The sequence below is a fragment of the Macaca fascicularis genome, chromosome 18 (genome assembly GCF_037993035.2).
Source record: "Macaca fascicularis isolate 582-1 chromosome 18, T2T-MFA8v1.1".
In the NCBI taxonomy this organism is placed as follows: domain Eukaryota; kingdom Metazoa; phylum Chordata; class Mammalia; order Primates; family Cercopithecidae; genus Macaca; species Macaca fascicularis.
Genome location: NC_088392.1, coordinates 68,342,163 through 68,367,823, shown reverse-complemented (window position 1 = coordinate 68,367,823; position 25,661 = coordinate 68,342,163). Strand labels below are relative to the sequence as shown.

Genomic DNA, 25,661 nt, shown 5'->3' with positions numbered 1-25,661 from the left:
ACATTGTAGAAAGATTGTATTACTACTTCTCAGTGACAGACATAGCTCCCCAAGCATCCTGCTTTCCATTAATAGGCCAATCATGAACTAGGTTTATGTCTGTAAACCTAGGTTTACTGTCTATATGCAAATTAGTAACTTATTTGATTAAAATAAATTAGCGTTCCTTTTGGTACTTTAATATGACTCCTAGATTTAGTATTTTAGAATTTGATGAAAAAGTCTGTGTTCACCCGTCATAGTTTTAGCACTGTATTGTAATTGTTCTTAGCTTCTCTTTTGCCAAGTTAAATAGTATGCTTTTTGTCTGTCTTCACTGTGGCAGACTTCCTCTGTCTTACATCCTGAGCATTACAGAACTCTTTGTGTAACCTTGGACAAGTTTCCTAACCTTTATGAGCCTCAGTTTCTCCATCTATGAAAAGGAGATAGTACCAGTCTTGAGTGTTGAGAGGACTGAATAAGATAATCTATATAGTATTTAGCACTGTGCCTGGCTATGGCGAGTGCTCCGTAAGTTTTAGCTGCCATCATCATCATCATCATCAATTCCCAACCTCCAAACCTGTGAGCCTGTTCCTTAATAGAGGTGGGTGGGCACAGCAATTTTATTTTCCTATGGGTTCCATGTATCAAATAGGCTTCAAAAAATGTTTGTAAACTAAGTAATATGACCCACATATTTAATGACTATTTTCCAGATCAATATAAATGATATTTTGAACAAATGCAGATTCATTTAAAATTGCTGAAGAATTCATAAGTTTTTGTATTTTTTCTTAATTCATGAATTTTTAGAGTTAAATTGACTTTTAGAGCTTAAATTCACTTTTGTTAATGTTATAAAGGGCTCTATAAGCTTGAAATGATTGAGCCCTGTAGTCTTGATAATTTTATTCTTTCTTCTGCTGTCTTTTCCCAATTCTATTAGGCTTGTTTTTGATGACCCAAACTATACGGTAAATTTAATATGCCCCACCACTTCATCTTTTTCTTTCAATTTTAATTTTAATTTTTTTTCTTTAAAAAAAAATTTAGACAGGGTCTTGCTCTGTTGCCCAGGCTGGAGTACAATGGCACAATCCTGGCTTCACTGCAACCTCTGCCTCCCTGGGTCAAGGGATGCTCCCATCTTAACTGCCCAGGTAGCTGGGATTACAAGTGCTCACCACCAGGCCCGACTAATTTTTGTATTTTTTTTTTTGTAGAGATGAGGTTTTACCATGTTGCCCAGACTGGTTTTGAACTCCTGGACCCAAGTGATCTGCCCTCCTGGGCCTCCGAGAGTGCTGGGATTACAGGCGTGAGCCACTGCACCTGGCCTCATCCAATGTTTTGATGGTGTTTTCTTTTTTATTTCTCATGCCAGTAACGATGGCATTCAATGATTTTTGACACTTGGTTAAAATCATAACATGAATTGATGCTAGGAGAATTTAGCATGATTTTTCCCTATTTTGTATTGGGCAATAATAATGGTGCTTTCCTAGGGTTTGTGTATGGAAAGGTAGGTGTCCTCCTTGCTTCCAAAATTTTCTGAAATAGCATTTTCAGAAAATGGAAACAGGAAAATAGCATTTCCTGTTCTTGAGAGCAAGTTTCACGCTGTTGCCCAGACTGGAGTGCAGTGATGCGATCTCGGCTCACTGCAACCTCTGCCTCCCTGCAACCTCTGCCTCCCTGGTTCAAGTGATTCTCCTGCCTCGGCCTCCCAAGTAACTGGGATTACATGCATGTGCCACCATGCCCGGCTAATTTTTTTTTTGTTGTTGTTGTTGTTTGTTTATTTTTTGAGACAGAGTCTCACTCTGTCGCCCAGGCTGGAGTGCAGTGGCACGATCTGGGCTCACTGCAAGCTCTGTCTCTACAGGTGCCCGCCACCACAACTGGCTAATTTTTTGTATTTTTAGTAGAGATGGGGTTTTACCGTGTTAGCCAAGATGGCTTCGATCTCCTGACCTCATGATCCGCCCGCTTCTGCCTCACAAAGTGCTGGGATTACAGGTGTGAGCCACCGCGCCTGGCCTTTTTTTTTTTTTTTTTTTTTTTTTTTTGTATTTTTAATAGAGACAGGGTTTCACCATGTTGACCAGGCTGGTCTTGAACCCCAACCTCAAGTGATCCGCCCACCTCAGCCTCCCAAAGTGCTGGGATTACAGGTGTGAGCCACTGCACCTGGCCTGGAATAGCATTTATTATACTTTCATTCAGCCTCTCTCGGTTGCAAATGACAGAAACCAAACTGAAAATGGCTTAGGTAAAATGAATAAATGACTGAAAGAGTTCCAAAGAAAAGGTTTCATGGCCAAACCTTGGGAAAGGCAGATACAGCAGGCTCAGGGATTCAGACACCTCCAGAACAATCTTTCAGCCTCCTGCCCATGGTGACGGAGTTCCCTCTCAGGTCAAGGAACAGGGCTGGCACTAAGCAGACTGAGCCATGCTCTCCTTGGCTCCATGTTCAGATTTCTAGGGAACAGGCTTTGATGGGCCCTGTTTATGTCATACGTCTACCCTTGGACCAATCAACTATGGCCAGAAAGTTGGGCTATCAAAGTGGCCCAGCTGGATCAGGTCCTAGCTCCACATCAGTTTGAAGTGTCACAACTCCCTGAGGAAGTCACATGATTAGAGTACAGACAGGATCATTCCCCAGAAGATTTGTAGCAGAACTGTAGCTGTTCCCTGTAACACTGTCTGTGATTCTTGGTTCCTTATACATTCTTCCAGTTAACTGCAATGTGAGTTCTTGGAGGAAGACATATTTTGTTCAATTCTGTATCTCCTGGTCTCAGACAGCATTTGTTGTAAATGTTTGTTTTATAAATGATGAACAGATGAATTCATAGAATACATTATGATATACAAAGTGGTTATGTAAGATTTTGTCGCAACTTGTCATGTCCTATCATGGTAAAAAGTGAAATGTTGTAACAGTTTTGGCCCGTTCATCTAGGAGCCACAAAGTTCTGAACTTCAGTCTCTTCTTCTGTGAAATAAAGAGTATCTGAGGCAGGAGAATGGTCTAAACCCGGGAGGCGGAGCTTGCAGTGAGCTGAGATCCGGCCACTGCACCCCAGCCTGGGCGACAGAGCAAGACTCTGTCTCAAAAAAAAAAAAAAAAAGAAAGAAATAAAGAGTATCTATTCTGACTCTACCCCTATCTAGAGAAGTGAATTTGCATTGGAAGTAAAATAACCCTATTACATGCACATACAAACTGCATGGTTTTCAAAGTTTGTTGTGTATTTATCATTGCCTCACTCGTGGACCAGACTCACGCCTGTAATCCCAGCACTTTGGGAGGGCAAGGTGGGTGGATCACGAGGTCAGGAGTTCGAATCCAGCCTGGCCAACATGGTGAAACTCCATCTCTACTAAAAATACAAAAAAAAAAAAAGATTAGCTGGGTGTGGTGGTGCGTGCCTGTAATCTCAGCTACTTGGGAGGGTGAGGCAGGAGAATCGCTTGAACCTGGGAGGCGGAGGTTGCAGTGAACTGAGATCCCACCATTGCACTCCAGCCTGGGCAGCAGGGCGAGACTCTGTCTCAAAAAAAAAAAAAAAGAAAAGAAAAAGAAAAAGAAAATATGAAGTCGTCACTTTGGAGTCGTCACTTTGGAGTGAAGCAGAGGGAAATATTTCCTTTCAGTGTCTTTTTAGCTTTGTTCAGAAGGCCACACTTGATAGATTTGTCTTCTGGTTGGAGTAAAGGGATATAGGGACTTTAATTTAGTGTTTAATAGTGATTCCCACAAGTAAATCTACTCTCCAAATGAGTTATAAGAAGATATAATCTCACTAAACATTTCACTGTGTCCTTTTTTTTAAAACTGGTTTTTAGGTTTTTGTCAAGCAGGAAAGGATTTGCGTTTGGTATCACTGTGTATGGAACAAATTGACATCCCAGCAGGATTCCTCCTGGTGGGGGCCAAGTCTCCCAATCTGCCTGAACACATCTTAGTTTGTGCTGTGGACAAGCGATTTCTACCGGATGATCATGGAAAAAATGCACTTTTAGGTGAGTATTTCATGCTTATAAAATTCCTTCCAATATGAGGGAGTTAAAATACACATTTATTTAAAACAACTGCAGAAATTTAAAAAATATACCAGAGGATTATTTGGGGATTATATAGTTTAGTTCAATTATGATACATTTTTTCTTTTAGTAACTTTTTTTTTTTTTGAGATGGAGTCTTGCTCCATCGCCCAGGCTGGAGTGCAGTGATGCAGTCCAGGCTCACTACAACCTCTGCCTCCCAGGTTCAAGTGATTCTCCTGCCTCAGCCTCCCGAGTAGCTGGGACTATAGGCGCATGCCACCACACTCAGCTAATTTTTGTATTTTTGGTAGAGACGAGGCTTCACCATATTGGCCAGAGTGGTCTCAAATCCCTGACCTCGTGATCTGCCTGTCTTGGCCTCCCAAAGTGCTGGGATTACAGGCAGTAACTTCTTAAACATTTATTTTCCTTCCTTCCTTCCTTCCTTCCTTTCTTCCTTCCTTCCTTCCTTCCTTCCTTCCTTTTCTTCTTTCTTTTTTTCTGTCTTTTTTTTTTTTTTCAGAGTTTCGCTCTTGTCACCCTGGCTAGAGTACAGTGGCACAATCTCAGCTCACTGCAATCTCTGCTTCCTGGGTTGAAGCGATCCTCCTGCCTCAGCCTCCTGAGTAGCTGGGATTACAGGTGCGCACCATCATGCCCAGCTACTTTTCGTATTTTTAGTAGAGCCAGGGTTTCACCATGTTGGCCAGGCTGGTCTCAAACTCCTGACCTCAGATGATCTGCCTGCCTTGGCCTCCCAAAGTGCTGGGATTACAAGCATGAGCCACCACGCCCAGCCTTTTCATTTTTATTAATTCTCAAAACACTTAGCTTAATTAAATGAATTAAATTTTGACCAGACATTTTTTAAAAGCATGCAATTTATCAAAAATTAATATTTTATAAAGAAAAGAGAATTCACTCTCTATAGTCATTGATATCAAGTCAGCTCTGATACTGGACCTGATATCAAGTCAACTCTCAATTATTCATCTGTGGATTATTCACTTTGTAAGTTATTTGTTATTTTTCCATACCACACATTATTTCTATCTATACTTGTGTGATGTGAATCTCACTTTATATTTAACATTAGTTCACCCAAAATAACTAGGACTATATATCTTTATATTTCTATCTATGTGATATAAAATGTAAATGACTTTATCTCAGAATTATTTTACTTTGTGATATTAGTGTCTGGGCTTTCTCACAACATAGCCTCCCTATATCATAAATAACAGACTTGATTTATGTTATTTTAAATAATTAAAAAGATAGCACATGAGATTTGTTGCTTTTTTACTGCTGCATTTCTCTACTGTTGTTTCTCAGAATTTGTCTTACTATAGATGAAAATCATGTTTTAGGCACAAATATCAGTGAAAAGGAAAAAGAATAGAGCAGTGAATTCAAATATTGTATTGATCATGTGTATTTATTTTTGTAGTTTGATACATTCTTCCTAGTTATATAGTGTCATCAGAAAGTCTAGCAATACACTGATCAATAAGTGAGCCTGCACACGCTTTATAGAAGTTCCTTAAATTATAGTTTAAGACTTCTCATGGTTCATAGGAAAAGAAATGGTAGTTTTCATTTTTCATAAGGCTCTCATAAAAAAAGAACATTTTCGGCCGGGCACAGTGGCTCACGCCTGTAATCCCAGCATTCTGGGAGGCCGAGGCGGGTGGATCACAAGGTCAGGAGATAGAGACCATCCTGGCTAACACAGTGAAACCCTGCCTCTACTAAAAATACAAAAAAAAAAAAAAAAAGCCAGGCATGGTGGTGGGTGCCTGTAATCCCAGCTACTAGGGAGGCTGAGGCAGAATGGCGTGAACCCGGGAGGCGGAGCTTGCAATGAGCCGAGATCACGCCACTGCACTCCAGCCTAGGCGAGACTCCATCTCAAAAAAAAAAAAAAAAAAAAGAACATTTTCACTTTTTTTTGTTTAGTGAAATTGAGCAGATGGTTTAATATAGAAGTCTAATGATAAATCTAATATGCTGGACTAAATTAGCAAAGACGATCCAACTACTCGTTTTTTTATTAAGCAGTATTTATTCAAAATGTACTGTATGACAGAAATCACACGAGGCTCTCACGTAGGGACACAACAGTTATAAGACTCAGTCCTATTCCGTACAGAGCTTACTACCTAGTAGGCTGTAGTAGAACAACTTCAGAAAACTTTTTAGCATTTGAAAAGCATTATCGTCTCATCTGATGAAACAGTTCAGGTGTGGCTCTGACTGTAGACAATGAAAATCTCTCATAATGCATTTTTTGTTCAATGATTCTTTGTGACTAGAGAATCCTCTTAGATTATGTCATAGAAAAGACACAGAAAACACCATCAGAATAATAGACTTCATAATCCTTAGAAATTAGGAGTGAGACCAAAGACCATATGCTTTGGAATCAGAACTGTGTTCAAATTCCAGATTTGCCACTTAGTACTTTAAGAACTTCAGCAAGTATTTTAAGAACTTAAAGTTTTAGATTGCTCGTGCATATAATGGGGTCGTTAACACCTACCTTGCAGGGTCATAAAGATCAAATGAGATGATGTCCTTAAAGCACCCACCAAGCACAGTGCTTGGGAGATAGTATTTACTCTTCAAATGGCAATTATTTTACTATTGTGTTTATTAAATACTCTTACAGACTTGGAACTTTGCTTACTTTCTCTAGCCTTGTAAGTGGACATAATTTTTTACTGACCACTTCTCCATGTAAAAGTGCAGTGCAACAGCAAAATGGCAGAAGGTTTTTCTTAAATAAGCACATTGTTGGGATTTTTACGTGTTTGATACTCTATTGTCCAAAAACTAATATTCATCCAACATTTCTTACTTAAAGTGGATGATTTTCATATGCATTAAAATATAGTGGAAAAATGTTTAAGCTTCCACTATTCTAGAACCCTTGCGGATTCAAATATCAATTTGCCTAAATTTTTATATAAACTATGCAGATTCCAAAGACTATGGGGGAATGATTTAAAAATATATTGATCCAGTTGGTAGTGCATGTGTCCCAAATCTGCCATGCAATTGGAAGACTTGATTGCCAGAAAAACTAAAAGGTAATTTGGCTGAGAGGGGTGTTATTTTTTGTTTTCAATGACAACAAGAACTTCAGGCAGATAAAATCTCCCTTGAAGGAAGGCTAATGCTGAAGCCATACAGAGTTTTTTAAATGGACTGTAGGATTCTAATTCTTTTAAAAGTTGTTAACTTATCATTAATGTGAAGATTCTCTCCTTTGCAGATTATTCTGACCCATGGCTTTTCTTCCTCTTCACACTCTTGCTTTTCACCTCAGAATAGACAGAGGAAAAGATCAAACTTAACCTCGGTAGTTTGTGAATTCTAATTCTCACACTAATGTTTTCTAAACCACTTGGACCTATCAGTTGAGCCTCATGTTTTGGCACTGTTCTTGATTATTTTGGCTGAAAGGTTCTTGTAGCTTTTTTTCTGTGTTTTGGGTGTGGCATATCTACTTCACAGGTCAGGCAGTTTTCCAGGAAGGTGCGACGGTCAAACCAGAATGTAGTTACCACAAAGGCAGAGACTTTGTCTGCTTTGTTTCGTGCTAAAAACCTGGGGCCTGCAACAGTGTCTAGCACATAACACAGTATTTGTTGGATGGATGGATGGATGGATGGATGGATGGATGGATGGATGGATGGATGGATGGATGGATGGATGGATGGGTGGGTGGGTGGATGGGTGGATGGATGGATGGATGGGTGGGTGGATGGATGGATAGATGGATGGATGACTTTGGTGACCTAGGCAGCCACTGGCAACCTTTTTTGCAGGGGGAGGGGCTACTTTTTTAAGGTATTGGACAAATAGATGCTCTCAAATACAATCCATCTCTGAATATATTTTAAGTCATTTATAAAATTATATTGTTTACATGTCTAAAAAGTGGCAGTAATAAGTTATTAATTCTGTGTAATCGACCAGAGGTTATGAATCTCTCTTCTTCACCACTGTTTCCCTAGTGTTTAGCAAAATGCCTAGCATATGGGTAGATGCTCAATATATAGTTGTTGACTGAATAATAATAAATTGGACTTCCCATTTATAAATGCTTTGAATTGATGGTTAGCATTCTGAGATTAGGATATTGTGAGATATTCTATCATTAATCCTTGTGGCTTTTCTCTTCTCAATTTATATATCTTTGTTAATTATTAATATTTATCAGGTTAGCTCAGAGGTCTGAAAAGAGTGTATCACTTCATCAGTGAATTTGTTTTCAGTTATTTATGTATAGAAATATTGCCTTTATACAATATGGAATGCCCTTTCTTATTACAACATTTTTGTGCTTTTCATCTATGTCACAGTAAATGTGTTATGTCCTCATCAGGCACAACAAGAAGAACCCACTCTTACTGTCTGTTTTTAGTCTGTGTATTAAGGGGGACTGAAAAGTTAATTTTCAATAAAAAAAGGCATGGCAAAAGAAAAAAAAAAGGCATGGCTTTTCATCTTCCCAGTTTTCTCTGTTTCTTCTTTTTTCCGTGTCCCCTGTTCTAACCAGGTCACCAACATTTTTGTTTTGTTTAATTTGTCTGAGTGGAATTATTTGGATATTAGATCTAAAGGAATAATAAGCTAGTATGAATAAAGAAGTGTTAGAAAAGGAGAAATGGGAATCTCATGGTACTCCTGTCGGAAAGTATAGCTAGATCTCACAGAAACTAGAAGCTGATAGAGCCCTGAATTTGCACATCTGGCCCGTGCTCTGCTCTCCTCTTGGCAGATCAGCTTCTTCTTCATGGTTCTTGGTTCCCATACCCTAGCTTACATGTGGCTGATGTAACCCTAATTGGGATTCCAATTCTGTAAAACCTTACAAATCCAGGGTCCAGCACCACCTGCCTGACTTTTTGTATTTATTTCGAAATTCCAGGAGAGAGATTCTGACTGTCCCAGACTGGGTCAGATGGTGGGCCACAAACTCACCAGCTGTGACCATGGAGGCAAGTCTGAGTGGTAGAGAGGACAGAGAACCAGGTTATCTAAGGAAGGAGTATGTGGGGAAGAAATAATAGACATTCTAGAACCAAGCTTTTTATTATATTATGTGCTCTATTTCCTTAACCATTATCTACTGTATTTATCAACCCTATTTCCTTAACCTTTTAGAGGCTAACCTTTCCTTTCCTTTTAGAGCAGCATTTAAATTATTTCCAGTCTTTCACTGTTACAAAACAACTCTGCTAAAGAAATGTGTACCTGTTTTTTTTCCCTCTGAATTATTTCCTTGAGATTGAGACATTTTTGGGTCAAAGAATGTGAACGTTTCTATGCTGTTTAATACATAAAAGTATTGTATCAACTTACAAGGCCATTAGTAACATTGGTTTTCCTCACTTCAGGGTTTTCTGGAAATTGTATCGGCTGTGGAGAAAGAGGATTTCGATATTTCACGGAATTTTCCAACCACATTAACTTGAAGCTCACCACTCAGCCAAAGAAGCAGAAGCACTTAAAGTACTACCTAGTCAGAAGCTCCCAGGGTGTATTGTCTAAGGGACCTCTTATCTGCTGGAAAGGTAGTCAATTTCCAGGAAGAAAAGGGGAGGGAATGGAGATTTTAGAGTGGTGACAAGTGACCCATACAAGATTCGGAGTTCAGGTGGGATACAGATAAACATCTCAAGTTCAGAAGGATATCCAAAAATTTAAAGCCTTCTGGTGTGTTATTTGACTTGCCCCTTACATTTTTAACAGAGACAATTCAAGTGTAGGAAAGTGCATGTCTCTGTATTTGTCTCTTGGGAAGGGGGTACAGCTCTCAAGGGGAAAAATGGACTTTTTCTAGCTCTTCCGTCATTTAGAGAGGACCTCAGAGTGACAGCTCCTTGGTTAGATGCCCTTTTGGCTCTATTTAATTTCTTTGGAGATTTTCGAACATCCGTATTTTTTTTCTATTTTAACTAGAGCTAAACATACTTAGAGTAAACATTTATGTTCTCTTCATAATACCTGGGAAAACACACTATTAAGTTGGCAAAGTGTTATTTCTTATAAATTAGGAAGAACTTAACTTATTTATAGAAATGAATCCAGTTGAAACTTCACATCTTCATGTGCTTGATAGGAATTGACAGAAGTTCTCTTCACTGTGCTAAAGAAAAGAAGTATTTAATTGTTATTCTATTGATCAGTTTCTTAGATGCTGAGATTTTTTTCTCCATATAATAACTATCTTTTTTTTTTTTTTTTGAGATGGAGTCTCGCTCTGTCGCCCAGGCTGGAGTGCAGAGGCACAATCTCGGCTCACTGCAAGCTCCACCTCCCAGGTTCATGCCATTCTCCTGCATCAGCCTGCCGAGTAGCTGGGACTACAGGTGCCCGCCACCACGCCCAGCTAATTTTTTGTATTTTTAGTAGAGACGGGGTTTCACCATGTTAGCCAGGATGGTCTCAATCTCCTGACCTTGTGATCCGCCCACCTCGGCCTCCCAAAGTGCTGGGATTACAGGCGTGAGCCACCGCACCCAGCCTATAATAACTGTGTGTATGTGTGTGTGTGTGTGTGTGTGTATATATATATATATTTTTTTTTTTAATTTTTATTTTTGAGACAGCATCTCCTTCTGTTGCCCAGGCTGTAGTGCAGCAGTGAGATCTTGGCTCATTGCAACCTTTACCTCCCAGGTTCAAGCGATTCTCCTGCTTCAGCCTCCTGAGTAGCTGGAATTGCAGGCGTGTGACACCACGCCCGGCTAATTTTTGTATTTTTAGTAGAGAAGGGGTTTCATCATATTGGTCAGGCTGGTCTCAAACTCCTGACCTCGTGATCTGCCCGCCTTGGCATCCCCAAGTGCTGAGCCACCGTGCCCAGCCTATAATAACTATTTTTAATGTTTCTATTTGTTGTCTATACAATATTTTTTCCTGACTATGAAAAACAGCATAATATTCCAAATTACAACTGCAGGTTTGTTTCTGAGTCCTTCACCTTAATTTCTCTTAGTTACCTTTGAAGTAGCATTATATAGTTCTTTAGGAAATGGGTACATATTCCAAGATAGGTATCATCAGAACTTAAAGCTTATGACCACTGAATCATAAGCTGGTGAATAAGTCTTTGTCCTATTAAATGATTTTTCTCAGAAAAATCATTTTGAATGTCATGAATCCTAATAAAAGGGTAAAAGTAGGATAGGTATCACCTCCCTCCCTTTTAATTTCCTTCTTTAGCCTTGTTTTGGTTGCATAAAATATTTTTAACTTCTTAGTTAGTACTCAGTGGCAATTCATCTTTCCTTCCTTCCTTCCTTTTCCTTCTTTTCTTTTTTTCTTCCTTCCTTCCTTCATTCCTTCCCCTTTCCCTTTTTCTTCCTTTCTTCCTTTCCTTTCCTTTCCTTCCTTTCCCTTTCCTTTTTCCTTTTCCTTTCCTTTGCTTTCTTTCCCTTCCCCCTTTCCCCCTTTCCCCGCCTCTCCTCTCCCCTCCCCTCCCCTCTCCTCCCCTCCCCTCTCTTTCCTTTCTTTCCTTCTTACACGATCTCACTCTGTTGCCCAGGCTGGACTGCGGTGGCTCACTGCAACCTCTCCCACCCCAGGCTCAAGTGATCTTCCTGCCTCAGCCTCCCAAGGAGCTGGGACTACAGACGCACACCACCGTACCTGGCTAATTTTTGTATTTTTTGTAGGGACAGGGTTTCACCATGTTGCCCAGACTGGTCTCGAACTCTTGAGTTCAAGTGATCCACCCACTTTGGCCTCTCAAAGTGGTAAAGTTACATGCATGAGCCACCATGCCTGGCCTCATTTTTCTAATAAAGAATAACATTTGTGAGAGAAGCCTCACATTTATAATAGTTGCTATTTTGGAGCTGAAATTATATTTATTTGTATAATTTATGTATACATACATATAATATCAATATACATATGTGCATATATTACATATTGGAGATATGCTCTTAGGCCAGAATACAGTACTCCTCATAGAAGGTAATAGCATAGAAGGTTATAGAAAACTGCTTCCAGTCATTGTATGTATCTGATAAACTTGGAGACACTCTAAAGGACCCTCTGTAATTAACTTTGTCGTATAAAATTATTTATATTCTTTTTTCACATGCTACTTTTTGAGACTAATAGGGTAAAATTTGGTTGGAAGTTAACAGTCCCACAGGCTGTGATAGTATTTATTATCTACCTGAATCAGTACAAAGCACTAATAAAATATCATCCCAGACGCCCATTAATACTGGCTTACTTAAAATGAAGCTTGGCATAGCATGATCAGTAACCACTTTGAATATTGGCTGTCTCCTTTAATAAGAACTGAGAATAATAATAATTTGAGCATTTAAAATTTTTCTCTACTGCCTATACATTTTTCTTTGCTTCTGTTTTTGGACCTAAATTAAGGTTGAGAAGAGAAGGTTATAGGCAGCCTAGACAGACCATAGGTTACTGTTCTACACTTAAACCAATCCCAGGTAGGGTGTTAACTGGTATTGAAAGGCCTATTAGGTTTTCATAAATTATTAATGTTTTAGCCTCTGTCTTACCCATAAAACTAGCATGACTATATTGGTTATGAGTATATTTCCTCTGGGAACTAGTATTTAGGGAACAAAGGTCCAATTTCTTTGCAACCATTTCTTTGTCTTCCAAACAAAAGCGTTGTATTCACTAGTTTAAACATTCTGTTGGAGTCAGGATGGGGAAGGGGATCTCTAATTAGAGAAGTGGCTGCCACTTAAGGAGCAGCAATTTAATTTAGAGATTTTATGGATTGTGTCCCCATCACCTGTTTTAACAGAACATTGGTCACTTCATACAGTGTAATTTTTACTCTTTTCCAGAATGTAGAAGCCGACAATCCTCTGCTTCTTGCCACTCTATTAAACCAAGCTCTTCAGTGTCATCAACTGTGACCCCAGAAAATGGGACAACTAATGGATACAAATCAGGATTCACTCAGACAGGTATGGGGTATTTTTCTTTTGGCATTTCAAGCATCACATGTATATTTAATGAGGCTTTTTAAAGTATATATTTACTGCTGGCTGGTTTGAATAGAGAGATTTCAAAATAAAGGTATTACTTGAGTTACTATTAGAATTAGAACTCAGCCTTGAGATGGGTTAATCCGTGAATGACCAGAACCCAAATCCTCACAGTCCTGACAGTGGTAGGAAATTTAGCTGAAGCCTAGGACATTATTCTAGGGGGAGACTGACAGTAGGCAATAAGTGGAAATCCAGACACGAGGGAAGTCTGCATCATAGCCATCCAGTGGCAAGTACTGGAGACACAGTCATGAAGACTGGAGTTCCAGGGTAGGGCTCTAGCTAAGCCCACAGAACATCATAGGGAGTAGTGCACCAACTGGGATACAAAACAAGGTCCCAAGCTAGGATTGTGGATCACAACGGATGAACCCAGGATCTAGTTTCTAGTGGTACAAAAGAGGCACTGGTTATGAGTAACTAGATAAAATCTTAGTGCCTGAAACTAGGTCACAATATCAGGACAGGATCAGCAGAATGACTGATCGTACTGAGCAGATAAGCTACTAGTCTGAGGCTTCTAAAAATTCCTCCAGCATAGAGCACCGGCCCAGGCCCTGAGGCCAAGATAAAATTCCAGGTGGAACTTCATGGTTCCAGGTGGCCAAAGGGCTGGAGGGCTTTACCTGAAGAGATCACTGCAGATAGTATTTGAGAAAATTACTCAGAACCAGCCTTGGTTATATCTTAGGCAAGAAGGAAAGTATTTTAAAAGACTTTGTGAATTTTTTTTCAGTTCACTTGTTTTTCGTGGAGTACATTTTACTCGTCTGATACACAAACTTCATAGCATATGTACTTTGCCAGTGTTAACCACAAATTGAGAAGAAGGTGGTCTCCATTTGCTACATAGCATACCTCTTTCAAATTAATGTGAAATTGTGATGAGCTGGTCAATTGTTTCTACTTATTTTCAAGATAGAAGTGATTATTGGAATATATTAGCAGCAGCAGCAATGATAATAAGGCTAACTTTCTTTGGGACATTTCTTGCTATGTGCCTGTACTAAGCTAAGCCCACCTCTTCCTGGATTGTAAAAAGTTTGGCTTTTAAATTGCGCGGGAGATTTAGATAGAGGCTCTGATCTGAGAGAATAGACCACTTCTGTTTAGAATAAATGAGAGAACATAGTGTCACTACGTATTCAAGAAAGAAACAAGTTAGCATTTGGCTCTGGCCATTGAAAGAATAGCCTTCATTACATTAATGACACACCTGCATGTCTCTCTTAGAATACCATTTTTGTAATTTGATTGATCCCATAGTATATTATGCTGTGAAATATAATTTTTAAAACCAAAGTATTAAAAGCTAAGATTTACTTCATTACAACAAAAACGTATCAAGTGTTTATTTTGTTTTAAGAACCTTATCAGATGCTATAAGGCAGGGTTTCAGTACTCAACTGATGTCTGCAATGACTTAAAAAACATTCATGGCTGGGCATGGTGGTTCACGCCTGTAATCCCAGCACTTTGAGAGGCCAGGGTGGGTGAATCACTTGAGGTCAGGAATTCGAGACCAGTCTGGCCAACATGGCGAAACCCCGTCTCTATCAAATATACAAAAATTAGCCAGGCATGGTGGCATGCGCCTGTAATTCTAGCTACTTGGGAGGCTGAGGCACGAGAATTGCTTGTACACAACCACGAGGTAGAAGTTGCAGTGAGCTGAGATTGTGCCACTGCATTCCAGCCTGGATGAGACTCTGTCTCAAAAGAGACAGAGTAACACTCTGTCTCAAAAGAAAAAAAATTAATATAAGGGATTAAAGAACAATAAAACAGGGCCAGGCACAGTGGCTCATGCCTATAATCCTAGCACTTTGGTAGGTAAGCCTAGGCGTGTGGATCCCTTCAGCTTAGGAGTTCGATATCAGCCTGGGCAACATAGTGAAACCACGTCTCTACTAAAAATACAAAAATTAGCCGGGTGCTCTTGCAGTGAGTTGAGATACTGCCACAGCACTCTGGCCTGGGCAACAGAGCCAGACCCTGTCTGAAAAAAAACAAAAGAAAAAGAACAATAAAACATGTAACCTTTCCTAAGAGGGAGAGATAGGTATGTAAATAAGCAGTTGTACCTGAAAATAATAACAAGGTATTAAAATGTTAATAAGAAGTAATACAATTTTAATTATACCAGAAAATATACTTTGTAAACAAATTTTGCTTTGAAAGAGGAAATCAAGATTCAGGCTTTAGCAAACGCTCCCCCAGTTGCCATCATGAAACACAGGCCAAGAGCAAGGGGAAGGCACTGACTGACTCACAGTGGCCAAGTTTTAATGCTCACATTCTTTTGTGTCCCTGTGAGGATGTAAGTGGTAATTTGATCATGAAAATTAGTTATTAACAATTTCAGATGCAACTTAGAAAATTTAATAAAAGAAAGTGCCTTTATAAGTGATGCTTTGTATCTAAAATTTTGTATTAATGAATGTTTATAGACTCTTCAATAGTTTCTTTCTTCTGACACTTGAACATAATCGACTGTAGAAATTTCATGTTGGCATTATGATACCATCACAAATATTAGCATGTGCAGCACCTCCTTAACTGATTGATTGAGGTTCACCTTTCTATAGGAGATTGTTTTCTCCCTTATCTTAATTTGCAGTCAGTGACTATCTGTAATCAACAGTTTTTAGCCTCAAGTATGGGTACACACATTGTATAGTATTTGAAGAAGAGTTTAATGCACTATTTGCATGCCTTTGTCTTGAGTTCTACCTGCTAAGCTATATATATTCTATTCTGGCTGGGTTATGACTTATTGCTTGCATATTTTCTCTTAACATTTTCTTCCTTTTTTTTGATATGGAGTCTCACTGTGATGCCCAGGCTGGAGTGCAATGGCACTATCTCGGCTCATTGCAATCTCCACCTCCCGGGTTCAAGCGATTCTCCTGCCTTAGCCTCCTGAGTAGCTGGGATTACAGTTGCGTGCTACCACGCCCGGCTAATTTTTGTATTTTTAGTAGAGACGGGGTTTCACCATATTGGCTAGGCTGTTCTCAACTCCTGACCTCGTGATCTGCCCGCCTTGGCCTCCCAAAGTGCTGGGATTACAGGCATGAACCACCACACCTGGCCTTCTCTTAACATTTTCATGTAATTGCTAATTCAAATTTTGGCCACCAAACTCAGTGAAATATTTTATCATTTTTACTGAAGGGGGCTATATTTTTATCTACCTGCATTATAAAAGTGACATACACATATATGACGTTTAATTGGGATGAAAGTTCAGGAATAGATGAAAAATGCATTTGTCTAACTCAGGATCTTGAAAATTTCCAAGTTTTTTTATAAAGGCTTTATTGTTTTAATTCTTGCAGTTAAGTCTGTGAGTCATTTTGAGTTAATTTTTGTGTAGTGTGAAATGAGAGTTTAAATTCATCTTTTCATGTGTGGATATCCAGTTGTACCAGCACCATTTGTTGAGCAGACCGTTTTCTCCTCAGTGAATTGCATTTGTCAGATGACTCTAAATATAAGGATTTGTTTCTGGAAAAATTGATAAAGTGGGCCTCATCAAAATTGAAATCTTTTACACTTCAAAAGTCAATTGACTCTAAATATAAGGATTTGTTTTTGGAAAAATTGATAAAATGGACCTCATCAAAATTCAAAACTTTTACACTTCAAAATTTTAAGGATAAAGAAAATATGGTATATATACACAATGGAATTCTATTTAGTTGTAAAAAAAGAATGAAATCCTGTCATTTGAAGGAACATGGATGGGACCGGAGGTCATTATGATAAATAAGCCAGTCACAGAAAAACACATAACACGTGTTCTCACACGTGGGAGCTAAAAACAGTTGATTTCATGAAGACAGAGAGTAGAATGATGGTTACCAGAGGCTGCACAGGGTGAGGAGATGGGGATGAAGAGAGGTTGGCTAATGTGTACAAACATAAAGTTAGATAGAAAAAATAAGTTCTAGTGTTTGATAGCAGAGCAGCATGACTATAGTAGTAACCAATAATATATATTTTTAAATAGCATGAAGAGAAGATTTGAATGTTCCCAGTACACACAAAAAAAGATAAATGTTTGAGGTGATGGATATCCTACTTACCCTGATTTGATCATTACATATTGTATGCATGTATCAAAATATTATCTGTACCTCATTAATATGTCCAGTTATTATCTGTCAATAAAAAGACATCATTAAGAAATGAAAAGACAAACAACAGAGTGGTAAAAATATTAGCAAAACACAAATCTAATAAAGTATTAACACCCAGAATTTACAAACGCTCTTACACAGCTTAGTAATAAGATGACAACGCAACTGAAATATGGGCAAAGGATTTGGAATAGACATTTCTTCAAATAATATATACAAATGGCTAATAAGCACATGAAAAGATACTCAATATCATTAGTCAGGGAAATGCAAATCAAAACCATAATGAGGGCCAGGTGCAGTGACTCACGCCTGTAATCCCAGCACTTTGGGAGGCCGAGGCAGGCAGATCACCTGAGGTCAGGAGTTTGAGACCAGCCTGGCCAACATGGTGAAACCCCATCTCTAGTAAAAATACAAAATTAGCCAATTGTGGTGGCGTGTGCCTATAATTCCAGCTACTCAGGAGGCTGAGGCAGGAGAATCACTTGAACCCGGGAGGTGGAGGTTGCAGTGAGCCGAGATTGCACCATTGCACTCCAGCCTGGGCAAAAAGAGAGAAACTCCATCTCAAAAAAAAAAAAAAAATAGTAATGAGATACTATTTCACATCCTCTAGAATGGCTATCAGAAAAAAGACAGTAACAAGCGTCTGTGCGTGTGGAGAAGTGGGAACGATTATACACCACTGATAGGAATGCATTGGTAAAATGTGGCAGCCATTTTGGAATACAGTTTGGCAGTTTCTCAAAAAGTTGAACATAAAACTACCATGCAACCCAGCAATTCCACTCCCAGATATCTACCCAAGAGAAATTAAAGTATATGTTCTCATAAAAACTTGCATGCAAATGTTCATAACATCATTATTCGTTATAATAAAAAACTAGCACCAACTAAATGTTGATTAACTTGTGAATGGCTAGACAAAAATGTAATGTATCCATATAATGGAATACCATCCAGCAATAACGAGAAACAAACTGTCGAGACAAGCTGCATCATGGATGAATCTCAAAAATACGATATTAAGTGAAAGGAACCAGCTGAAAGAGACCACTTATTGTATGGTTCTATGTATGTGAAATGTGCAGACAAGGCAAATTTATAGAGGAAGGAAAGAAGATTAGTGCTTGCCTGGAGCAGGGAGTGGGAATGGAGATGAACAGAAAATAGGGTATGAGCATTCTTATTAAGGGGATGAAAATGTTCTAACGCTGATTTATGGTGATGGTTACACAACTTGGTAAGGTTACTAAAAATCATTGAATTGTATACTTGAAATGGGCAAATTTTATACATAAAGTATACCTCAAGCTATAAAAATAGATTAAAAAGCTGCTCTGAGAAAATTCATTATCCTTCGGGGTGGCACTGTTTCTCTTTCAGTTTAATACAATCTAATTTATTGAATATCTACACTGGGGTGAGCACTTTTTCAGAGCAGATGGTAAACAGCGCAGGGCTGGGAGTCAGAGTCCTGCTATTAAGATACTGTACCTGACATATATTGGCTGACAATTGGGATAAGCCAATCAATTTTTCTGTGCTTCAGTTGCCTTTTCTTATTTGCAAAAACTGAAATTAACAACACCTGTTTTGCAACTTTGTGAGGAATGACTTAGCCTTGCTACCACACTTCTGCTCGTGTGACATTGTTCCCTGTTACAATGAGTTGCGAACCTTCTATATTCTCTTATACGCTAGAAGCTTTATGTTCTTTTTGTTTATCTCTGTATCACCTGGTACCAGACAAATGCCTGGAAATAAATGTTATTTGAATTCTGTTTTTATTTAAATTAGATATTAGCATTTGGGGATTATTAATTTAGTCTTTCTTTATTAAGAGTACTGGTATGTACTGTTTTCTAAATGAAGATAATATGCTCATCCACCATTAAAAGAACACATGTTTTATCCCCTAGCTTGTAGGGAAGCATAGGGGTGAGCCTCCTAAGCTCTGCCCCTGTCACTCATAGTATGGCTTTTAGGAAGATTCTATGAAGCAGGGCCACTTTATGATTTTCTTGGGCCCTAGGTATCTTTGCCTATGTGGGCTCTTCCTCTGTAGAAAAACGTGTAAAATTATGTTTTATAACTGTCAATATAAGGTGAATATATTAACATTACATATAAAGTCCGGCTCGGCGGCTCCTGCCTGTAATGCCAGCACTTGGGGAGGCCGAGGTGGGCAGGTCGCTTGAGCCCCAAAGTTCAAGACCAGCCTGGGCACCGTGGCAAAATCCTGTCTCTACAAAAAATATAAAAATTAGCCAGGTGTGGTGGCAAGCATCTATAGTCCCAGCTACTGGAAAGGCTGAGGCAGGAGAATTGCTTGAGCCCGGGAGGCAGAGGTTGCAGTGAGCCAAGATTGTGCCCCTGCACTCCAGCCTGAGCAACAGAAAAACAAAAAAACAAAAAAAAAAAACAGAAAGTGTTGATCATAAAGGAAAAGACTGATATTTTACTACATTAAAATTATAACTTCTAACTATTAGGAGTCACCATAGAGTAAAAAAAAAAGCCATAAATTGGGAGATGATATGTGTAATACATAAAACTAACAAAGAACTAGTATCCAGAACATATAAAGAATACTTATGGGCCAGGCGTATGGCTCATGCCTGTAATCTTCACTCTTTGGGAGGCTGAGGTGGGAGGATCACTTGAACCCAGAAGGTTGAGGCTGCAGTGAGCTATGGTCTTGCCACTGCACTCCAGCCTGGGCAACAGAGCTAGGCTCTACCTTAAAAAATAAATTAGAAAAGAATATTTATGAATTAATAAGAAAAATATGTCAGTAGAAACAGTGAGCAGAACTTCAACAGGCGCTTCACAAAAGAGAATATCCAAGTGGGCAATAAATACATGAGAAGATGATTAACCACTTTGGTAATCAGGAAAATTAGATTAAAAATACGAGATACTATATTCAGATCCCAAATTCGCAGTGAATTTAAGTGTGACAAATAGTTGATGTTGGCAAGGATTTCTTTTTTTTTTTTTTTTTTTTGAGATGGAGTCTTGCTCTGTCGCCCAGGCCGGAGTGCAGTGGCACAATCTCAGCTCACTGCAAGCTCTGCCTCCCGGGTTCACGCCATTCTCCTGCCTCAGCCTCCCGAGTAGCTGGGACTACAGGCGCCCACCACCTCACCCTGCTAGTTTGTGGGGTTTCACCATGTTAGCCAGGATGGTCTCGATCTCCTGACCTCGTGATCCGCCCACCTCGGCCTCCCAAAGTGCTGGAATTACAGGTGTGAGCTACCATGCCTGGCCAGATGTTGGCAAAGATTTCAAGCAATAAGAACTAATATACACTGCTGGTAGGAGTGTTAATTGATACCAAATCTCTGTAAGTAAGTTGCAATACATAGTAAAGTAGAAAATGTGCATATTCTCTGATCCAGCTACTCCATTCTAAGGAAGATTTTGTATATGTGCACCAAGAGGTATGTACAAGATTGTTCATGGCAGTGTTCTTCACAGCCACCTTAAACAGGAAACAACTAAAGTGTCCATTAAAAATAGAATGGGTAAGTAAATTGTGAGATACTCGTATTTAGGGCCAGGTGAGGTGGCTCATGCCTGTAGTCCTGGCACTTTGGGAGGCTGAGGCTGCTGGATTGCTTGAGCTCAGGAGTTCAAGACTAGCCTTGTCTTGAACATAGTGAAATCTTGTCTCTACAAAAATACAAAAAAATAAAAATAAAAATTAGCAATGCGTGTTGACACATGCCTGTAGTCCCAGTTAGTTGGGGACCTGAGGCAGAAGGATGTCTCGAGCCCAGGAGGTCAAGGCCACAGTGAGCTGTGATCTCACCACTGCACTCCAGCCTGGGCAACAGAGTGACACCGTGTCTCAAAACAACAACAACAACAACAACAACAAAAAATATATATATATATATATATATTTTATATATATATATAAAATGAAATAGCATATGACAATGAAAATAAACAGATGCCTACCCCTAGCACTACAGAGGAATCTTACAAAGATGATATTGAACAAAAAAGTCATTCACAAAAGACTCCGTCCAATATTATTTCATTTCTATTACATTAAAGAAAGGCGAAACTAAACTATTTGAGAAATGCATACAAAACACAGTGATCACCTCTGGGCAGAAGGAGGGAGCTGGGATGGGGAAGAGCACACAGGAGGCTACCAGCGGCTGACAGTATTTTGTTTTGTGTTTTTTCTTTGACTTGGATGGTGGTTTGATAGATATTTACCTTGTGGTTATTCCTTAAGCTATAAATAAATGTTTTATGCACTCTTTTGTATTATGATACATCTCAATGAGAATAAAAGGGTGGATTTACCACCCCCGCCCCACCCGCCACCAAACTACATACATGTACTAATGTATGTAGTCCTCATACTTTGATAGCAAGTAGTATCATAGGCAGGGATGCTGTGGTGTAATAATAATGTTTGGGTCTTTTGAGTTTTTCTATTCCCCACTGTGGTGACTGCACAGTGGGATTGTTGCTGTCATAGTAATCTCTCATAGCTGACCTTACTGTCTAAGAAGCAAGTAGGCAGGAACAACCCTAAATGGAACTCCGTAAGTGTCCAACACTTTTCCTTCCCCGTCCTCCACCATGGCTTCCTTTCCTTTTCCTTCCAAGAGTTTAGAGCTCTCATACTGCCCTCTGTGTGTCCAGAATATTTTGTGATCTGCCACCCCCTAACCTAGGCCTTCCCTGCTCACACAGCCTATCACTTTGTTTCCATTTCCCCGCGGACTCCTCCTCTGTCCCTGGTGATGGCTGTTTAAGAAGCAGATTGTATGGGAGTGTATCATTCAACTGTCCCTAAGATGTGGCCGTGTCTGTCTTCTTCCGCTTTGTGTCCTCCTTTGGGCACTTACCTTCCCCCTTTCCTCTCTAGGTGCATCAAAAGTTCCTCCAGCATGATTTTCCAAATTTAGTTTCTTATGAATACTCAATTAATGCTTTTATAAAACAGTCTCTTTTTTTTTCCAAATATGGTGGGAACGCTTTGGCAAATTTGCCTGCTTCTAGCCAGATACTGAGAACACGCAGGCTTTTCCTTTACACGGTAAACTCCTTGAGGGTAGGGATTATTCCCCTACTGCATTCCCAGAACCTAACATAGTGCCTGGCATGCTGAAGAGGCTCAATAAATATTCGATGAGTTCATGGATGGGAGAGGAAGGAAAACAATGATCACTCCCCTCTGAGACAGGAGAGGAGGCTCAGGGTTATGCATGTGCTTGTGAGACTTCTATTCCTGCTAAGAGAAAATGCAACCCTTTAGTAAGCATGAGGAAGAATATCCCACTTTGTGGAAATGAAGAAAGCCATAAGTAATAACAGTGAGGTCATTTTCACTTATTATATTAGCCAAAATATTTTATTTCAGTGATAAAATGCAGTGCTGGTAAAACTGACACTCTCAGCCAGGCTGGTAAAGGTGAACAGTGGTGTGACCTTTTAAGAAAGCAGCTTGGCAATATGTAACAAGAACATTAAAAATATTTACACCTTTGGCTATGATAATCCCACTTTAGAGGGCCTAACCAAGAAAATAACCAAAATGGAGGGTCAAGATATTCACTGCAGTTCCCTTTATGTTAATTAAAAAGGAAAAGCAACCTTAGTGTAGAAACAATTGAGCAAATCAGGACATACACACATGATGAAGATGCTAAAAAAGATCATTATGAACTGTGCAGCCACATAGGAAATAATTCTGTTAAGCAATAAAAGTAAAATTGAAATAATTTTTTGTCATATCATGTAAAAAGATAATGTGGATAAAACATAGAAGGACATGTACTAAAAAAAAAACTGGTTTGTGGGAGAAATAAGATTTTAGCATGGTGGTTTCTATTTCTGAATTTTCTTTTATGTTATAATATTCATAAACATAAAAATTCTCAAGATTAATCCAAATGTATAGGTTAGTAGAAAATGTCTGCTTTTTACTGATCTCTCGTCAGCTCTTTGCATGTGTAGAAATAAAGGCCAATACCTAATGTAGGCAAGTTCAAGATACAGGTAGATGATAACATAACTAGAATTTGAACTCTCTGCTCACTACTGAGCAATTATATTGGGCAGTTACTGGGTACTAGGAGATGAGGATACAAAGATGGTTTTGAGCTCTACCTAGAGTTCCGTAAAATGCTCACGTGTGTCAGATTTCAGGAGCAGAATCGGGGTAGTAGGAACAGGAAAACAAAGGGAGAACACCACGGTCATAGAATCAGTAGCAGATCAGCTCAACATTTGCTCCTGGCCTAAATGGAGAAAAGAGGCTGGATTTACCCTCCAACTACAACAACTACAACAACAAAATACAGACAAAAATACATTAAAAAATTTAAATACACCGTATATCAGGCAACAAAGAATAGTGATCCCTGAGAGATGGGAAACAATGTGAGTCTTATGATTGCGCTTGCTGTCTTCACAATTTCTAGACCATGATATAGGGAGATGAAATATAGGGAGAACCCAGCAGACTCCTTAAGTCAAATAGAAGGAACTGAGAGGGGAGACCAGAGCAGCTAGAATTGACAGGACCAAGTACCAAAGGGAAGAGAGCTGCACAAAGAAGAGGGAAACCCAAAGATGTGCAGAGGGTCCCTCAAATGTTCAACATAGTATTGATACCTGCATGTGAAGAAACTACTCAAAGCTGATTTTTAAAAAGTACCATTCAAGCCAAGAGTGGTGGCTCACATCTGTAATCCCAGCACTTTAGGAGGCTGAGGTGAGAGGATTGCTTGAGCTCAGGAGTTTGAGGCCAGCCTGGGCAACCTGGTGAGACCATGCCTCTACAAAAAATAAGGAAATTAGTTAGGCATGGTGGCATGTGCCTGTAGCACTGGCTACTCTGGGGTCTGAAGCAGCAGGAATGCTTGTGGCTGCGGTGAGCTATGATTGAACCACTGTATTCCAGCCTGGGCAACAGAATGAAACTGTCCCAAAGGAAGGAAGGGAAGGAGGGAGGGAAGGAAGGAAGGAAAGGAAGAGAGCGAGGGGAGGGAGAATGGGAAGGAAGGAGAAGGAAAAGAAAAGAAAGAGAGAAAGAGAAAGAAAGAACCATCCAAAAGGATTAGAGGAAACTGCCCAGCATTCACACAGGGCCAAGAAAAGCAGCTATTCCCACCAGCCACCAGCCAAACAGGAAAACCACATAATACATCAGCTATGAGATAGAGTACTTAGGAAGGCCTTGTCTCAGTAACAGATAATACATAGCCCTAGACTGAGCACTGCTCCAGTCCTGCCTAAAATATCATAAAAGCAAAACCCCAAAAGATCAAATTGTTTCCAGATAATTTAACTGTATCCCAAAACAAAGCTCAAGTATATTTATCGGAATATAAAAATACTCAGCACCCAACAGGATAAAATTAACAATGCCTGACATCCCGTGAAAGATTACCAGGGTGCAATGAGGCAGGAAAATACAACCAATACCAAGGAGATTAATCAATGAAAACCAATGCAGAACTGACACGTTAGAGTCAGCAGAGAAAGACATCAAAACAATTATTATAACTATATTTCATATCTTCAGAAAGTTAAGTAGACATGGCAGATACAAAAAAGACCCAAATTAAACTTCAGTGCTTGAGAAGAAAAGTACACTGGGTGGGATTAACAACAGATGAGTCACTGAAAAAGAAAAGAATGTTGAAAGCACAGTAATGGAAACTATCTGCAGCAAAACTCAGAAACAAATAGAAGAAAATGAAACAAACATCAGTGAGCTGTGGGACAACTAGAAACAGCCTAATATACTAGTAACTGGAGGGTCTGAAGGTGTGGGAGACAAAATATATATTTGGAGAAATAATCCCCAAAAAGTTCCCAAACTTGATGAAGATTATAAACCCACGACATATATCCAAGTATATATAATCCAAGACATTCAGTGAACCCCAAGTATAAGAGAAAACTACACCAAAGCATATCACTATAAATTGCTCAAGGCCGGGCACAGTGGCTCATGCCTGTAATCCCAGCACTTTGGGAGGCCGAGATGGGCAGATCACTTGAGGTCAGGAGTTCGAGACCAGCCTGGACAACACGGTGAAACCCTGTCTTTACAAAAAATACAAGAATTAGCCAGGCATGGTGCCGGGAATCTGTAATCCCAGCTACTTGGGAGGCTGAGGCAGGAGAATCACTGGGAGGCAGAGGTTGCAGTGAGCCAAGATTGTGCCACTGTGCTCCAGCCTGGGAGACACAGCAAGACTCCATTTCAAAATAAATAAATAATAAAAATATAAACAAATCATATCATTGCTCAAAAGCAATGATAAAAAGAAAAATCTTAAAAGCAACCAGAGAGAAAAGGCATGTAACGTACAGGGGAATGAAAATAAGCCTGACATCAGATTTCTCATGGGAAACAATA

At 39.4% G+C, this 25,661-nt stretch overlaps 1 protein-coding gene across 13 annotated transcripts in view; it reads left to right on the top strand.

Annotated features, from left to right (window-relative positions):
• GREB1L (GREB1 like retinoic acid receptor coactivator) overlaps nucleotides 1–25,661 on the top strand; it is a 296,105-nt gene that overhangs the window by 165,207 nt on the left and 105,237 nt on the right. For 12 of the 13 annotated variants that reach the window (XM_065534044.2, XM_005587065.5, XM_065534043.2 and 9 more), the window contains 3 exons: nucleotides 3,844–4,020; nucleotides 9,453–9,629; nucleotides 12,903–13,025. In XM_065534044.2, coding sequence (XP_065390116.1) covers nucleotides 3,844–4,020; nucleotides 9,453–9,629; nucleotides 12,903–13,025 — 477 coding nt within the window. The remainder of the gene's footprint in view (nucleotides 1–3,843; nucleotides 4,021–9,452; nucleotides 9,630–12,902; nucleotides 13,026–25,661) is intronic. The other variant, XM_045377770.3, reaches the window with a different exon arrangement.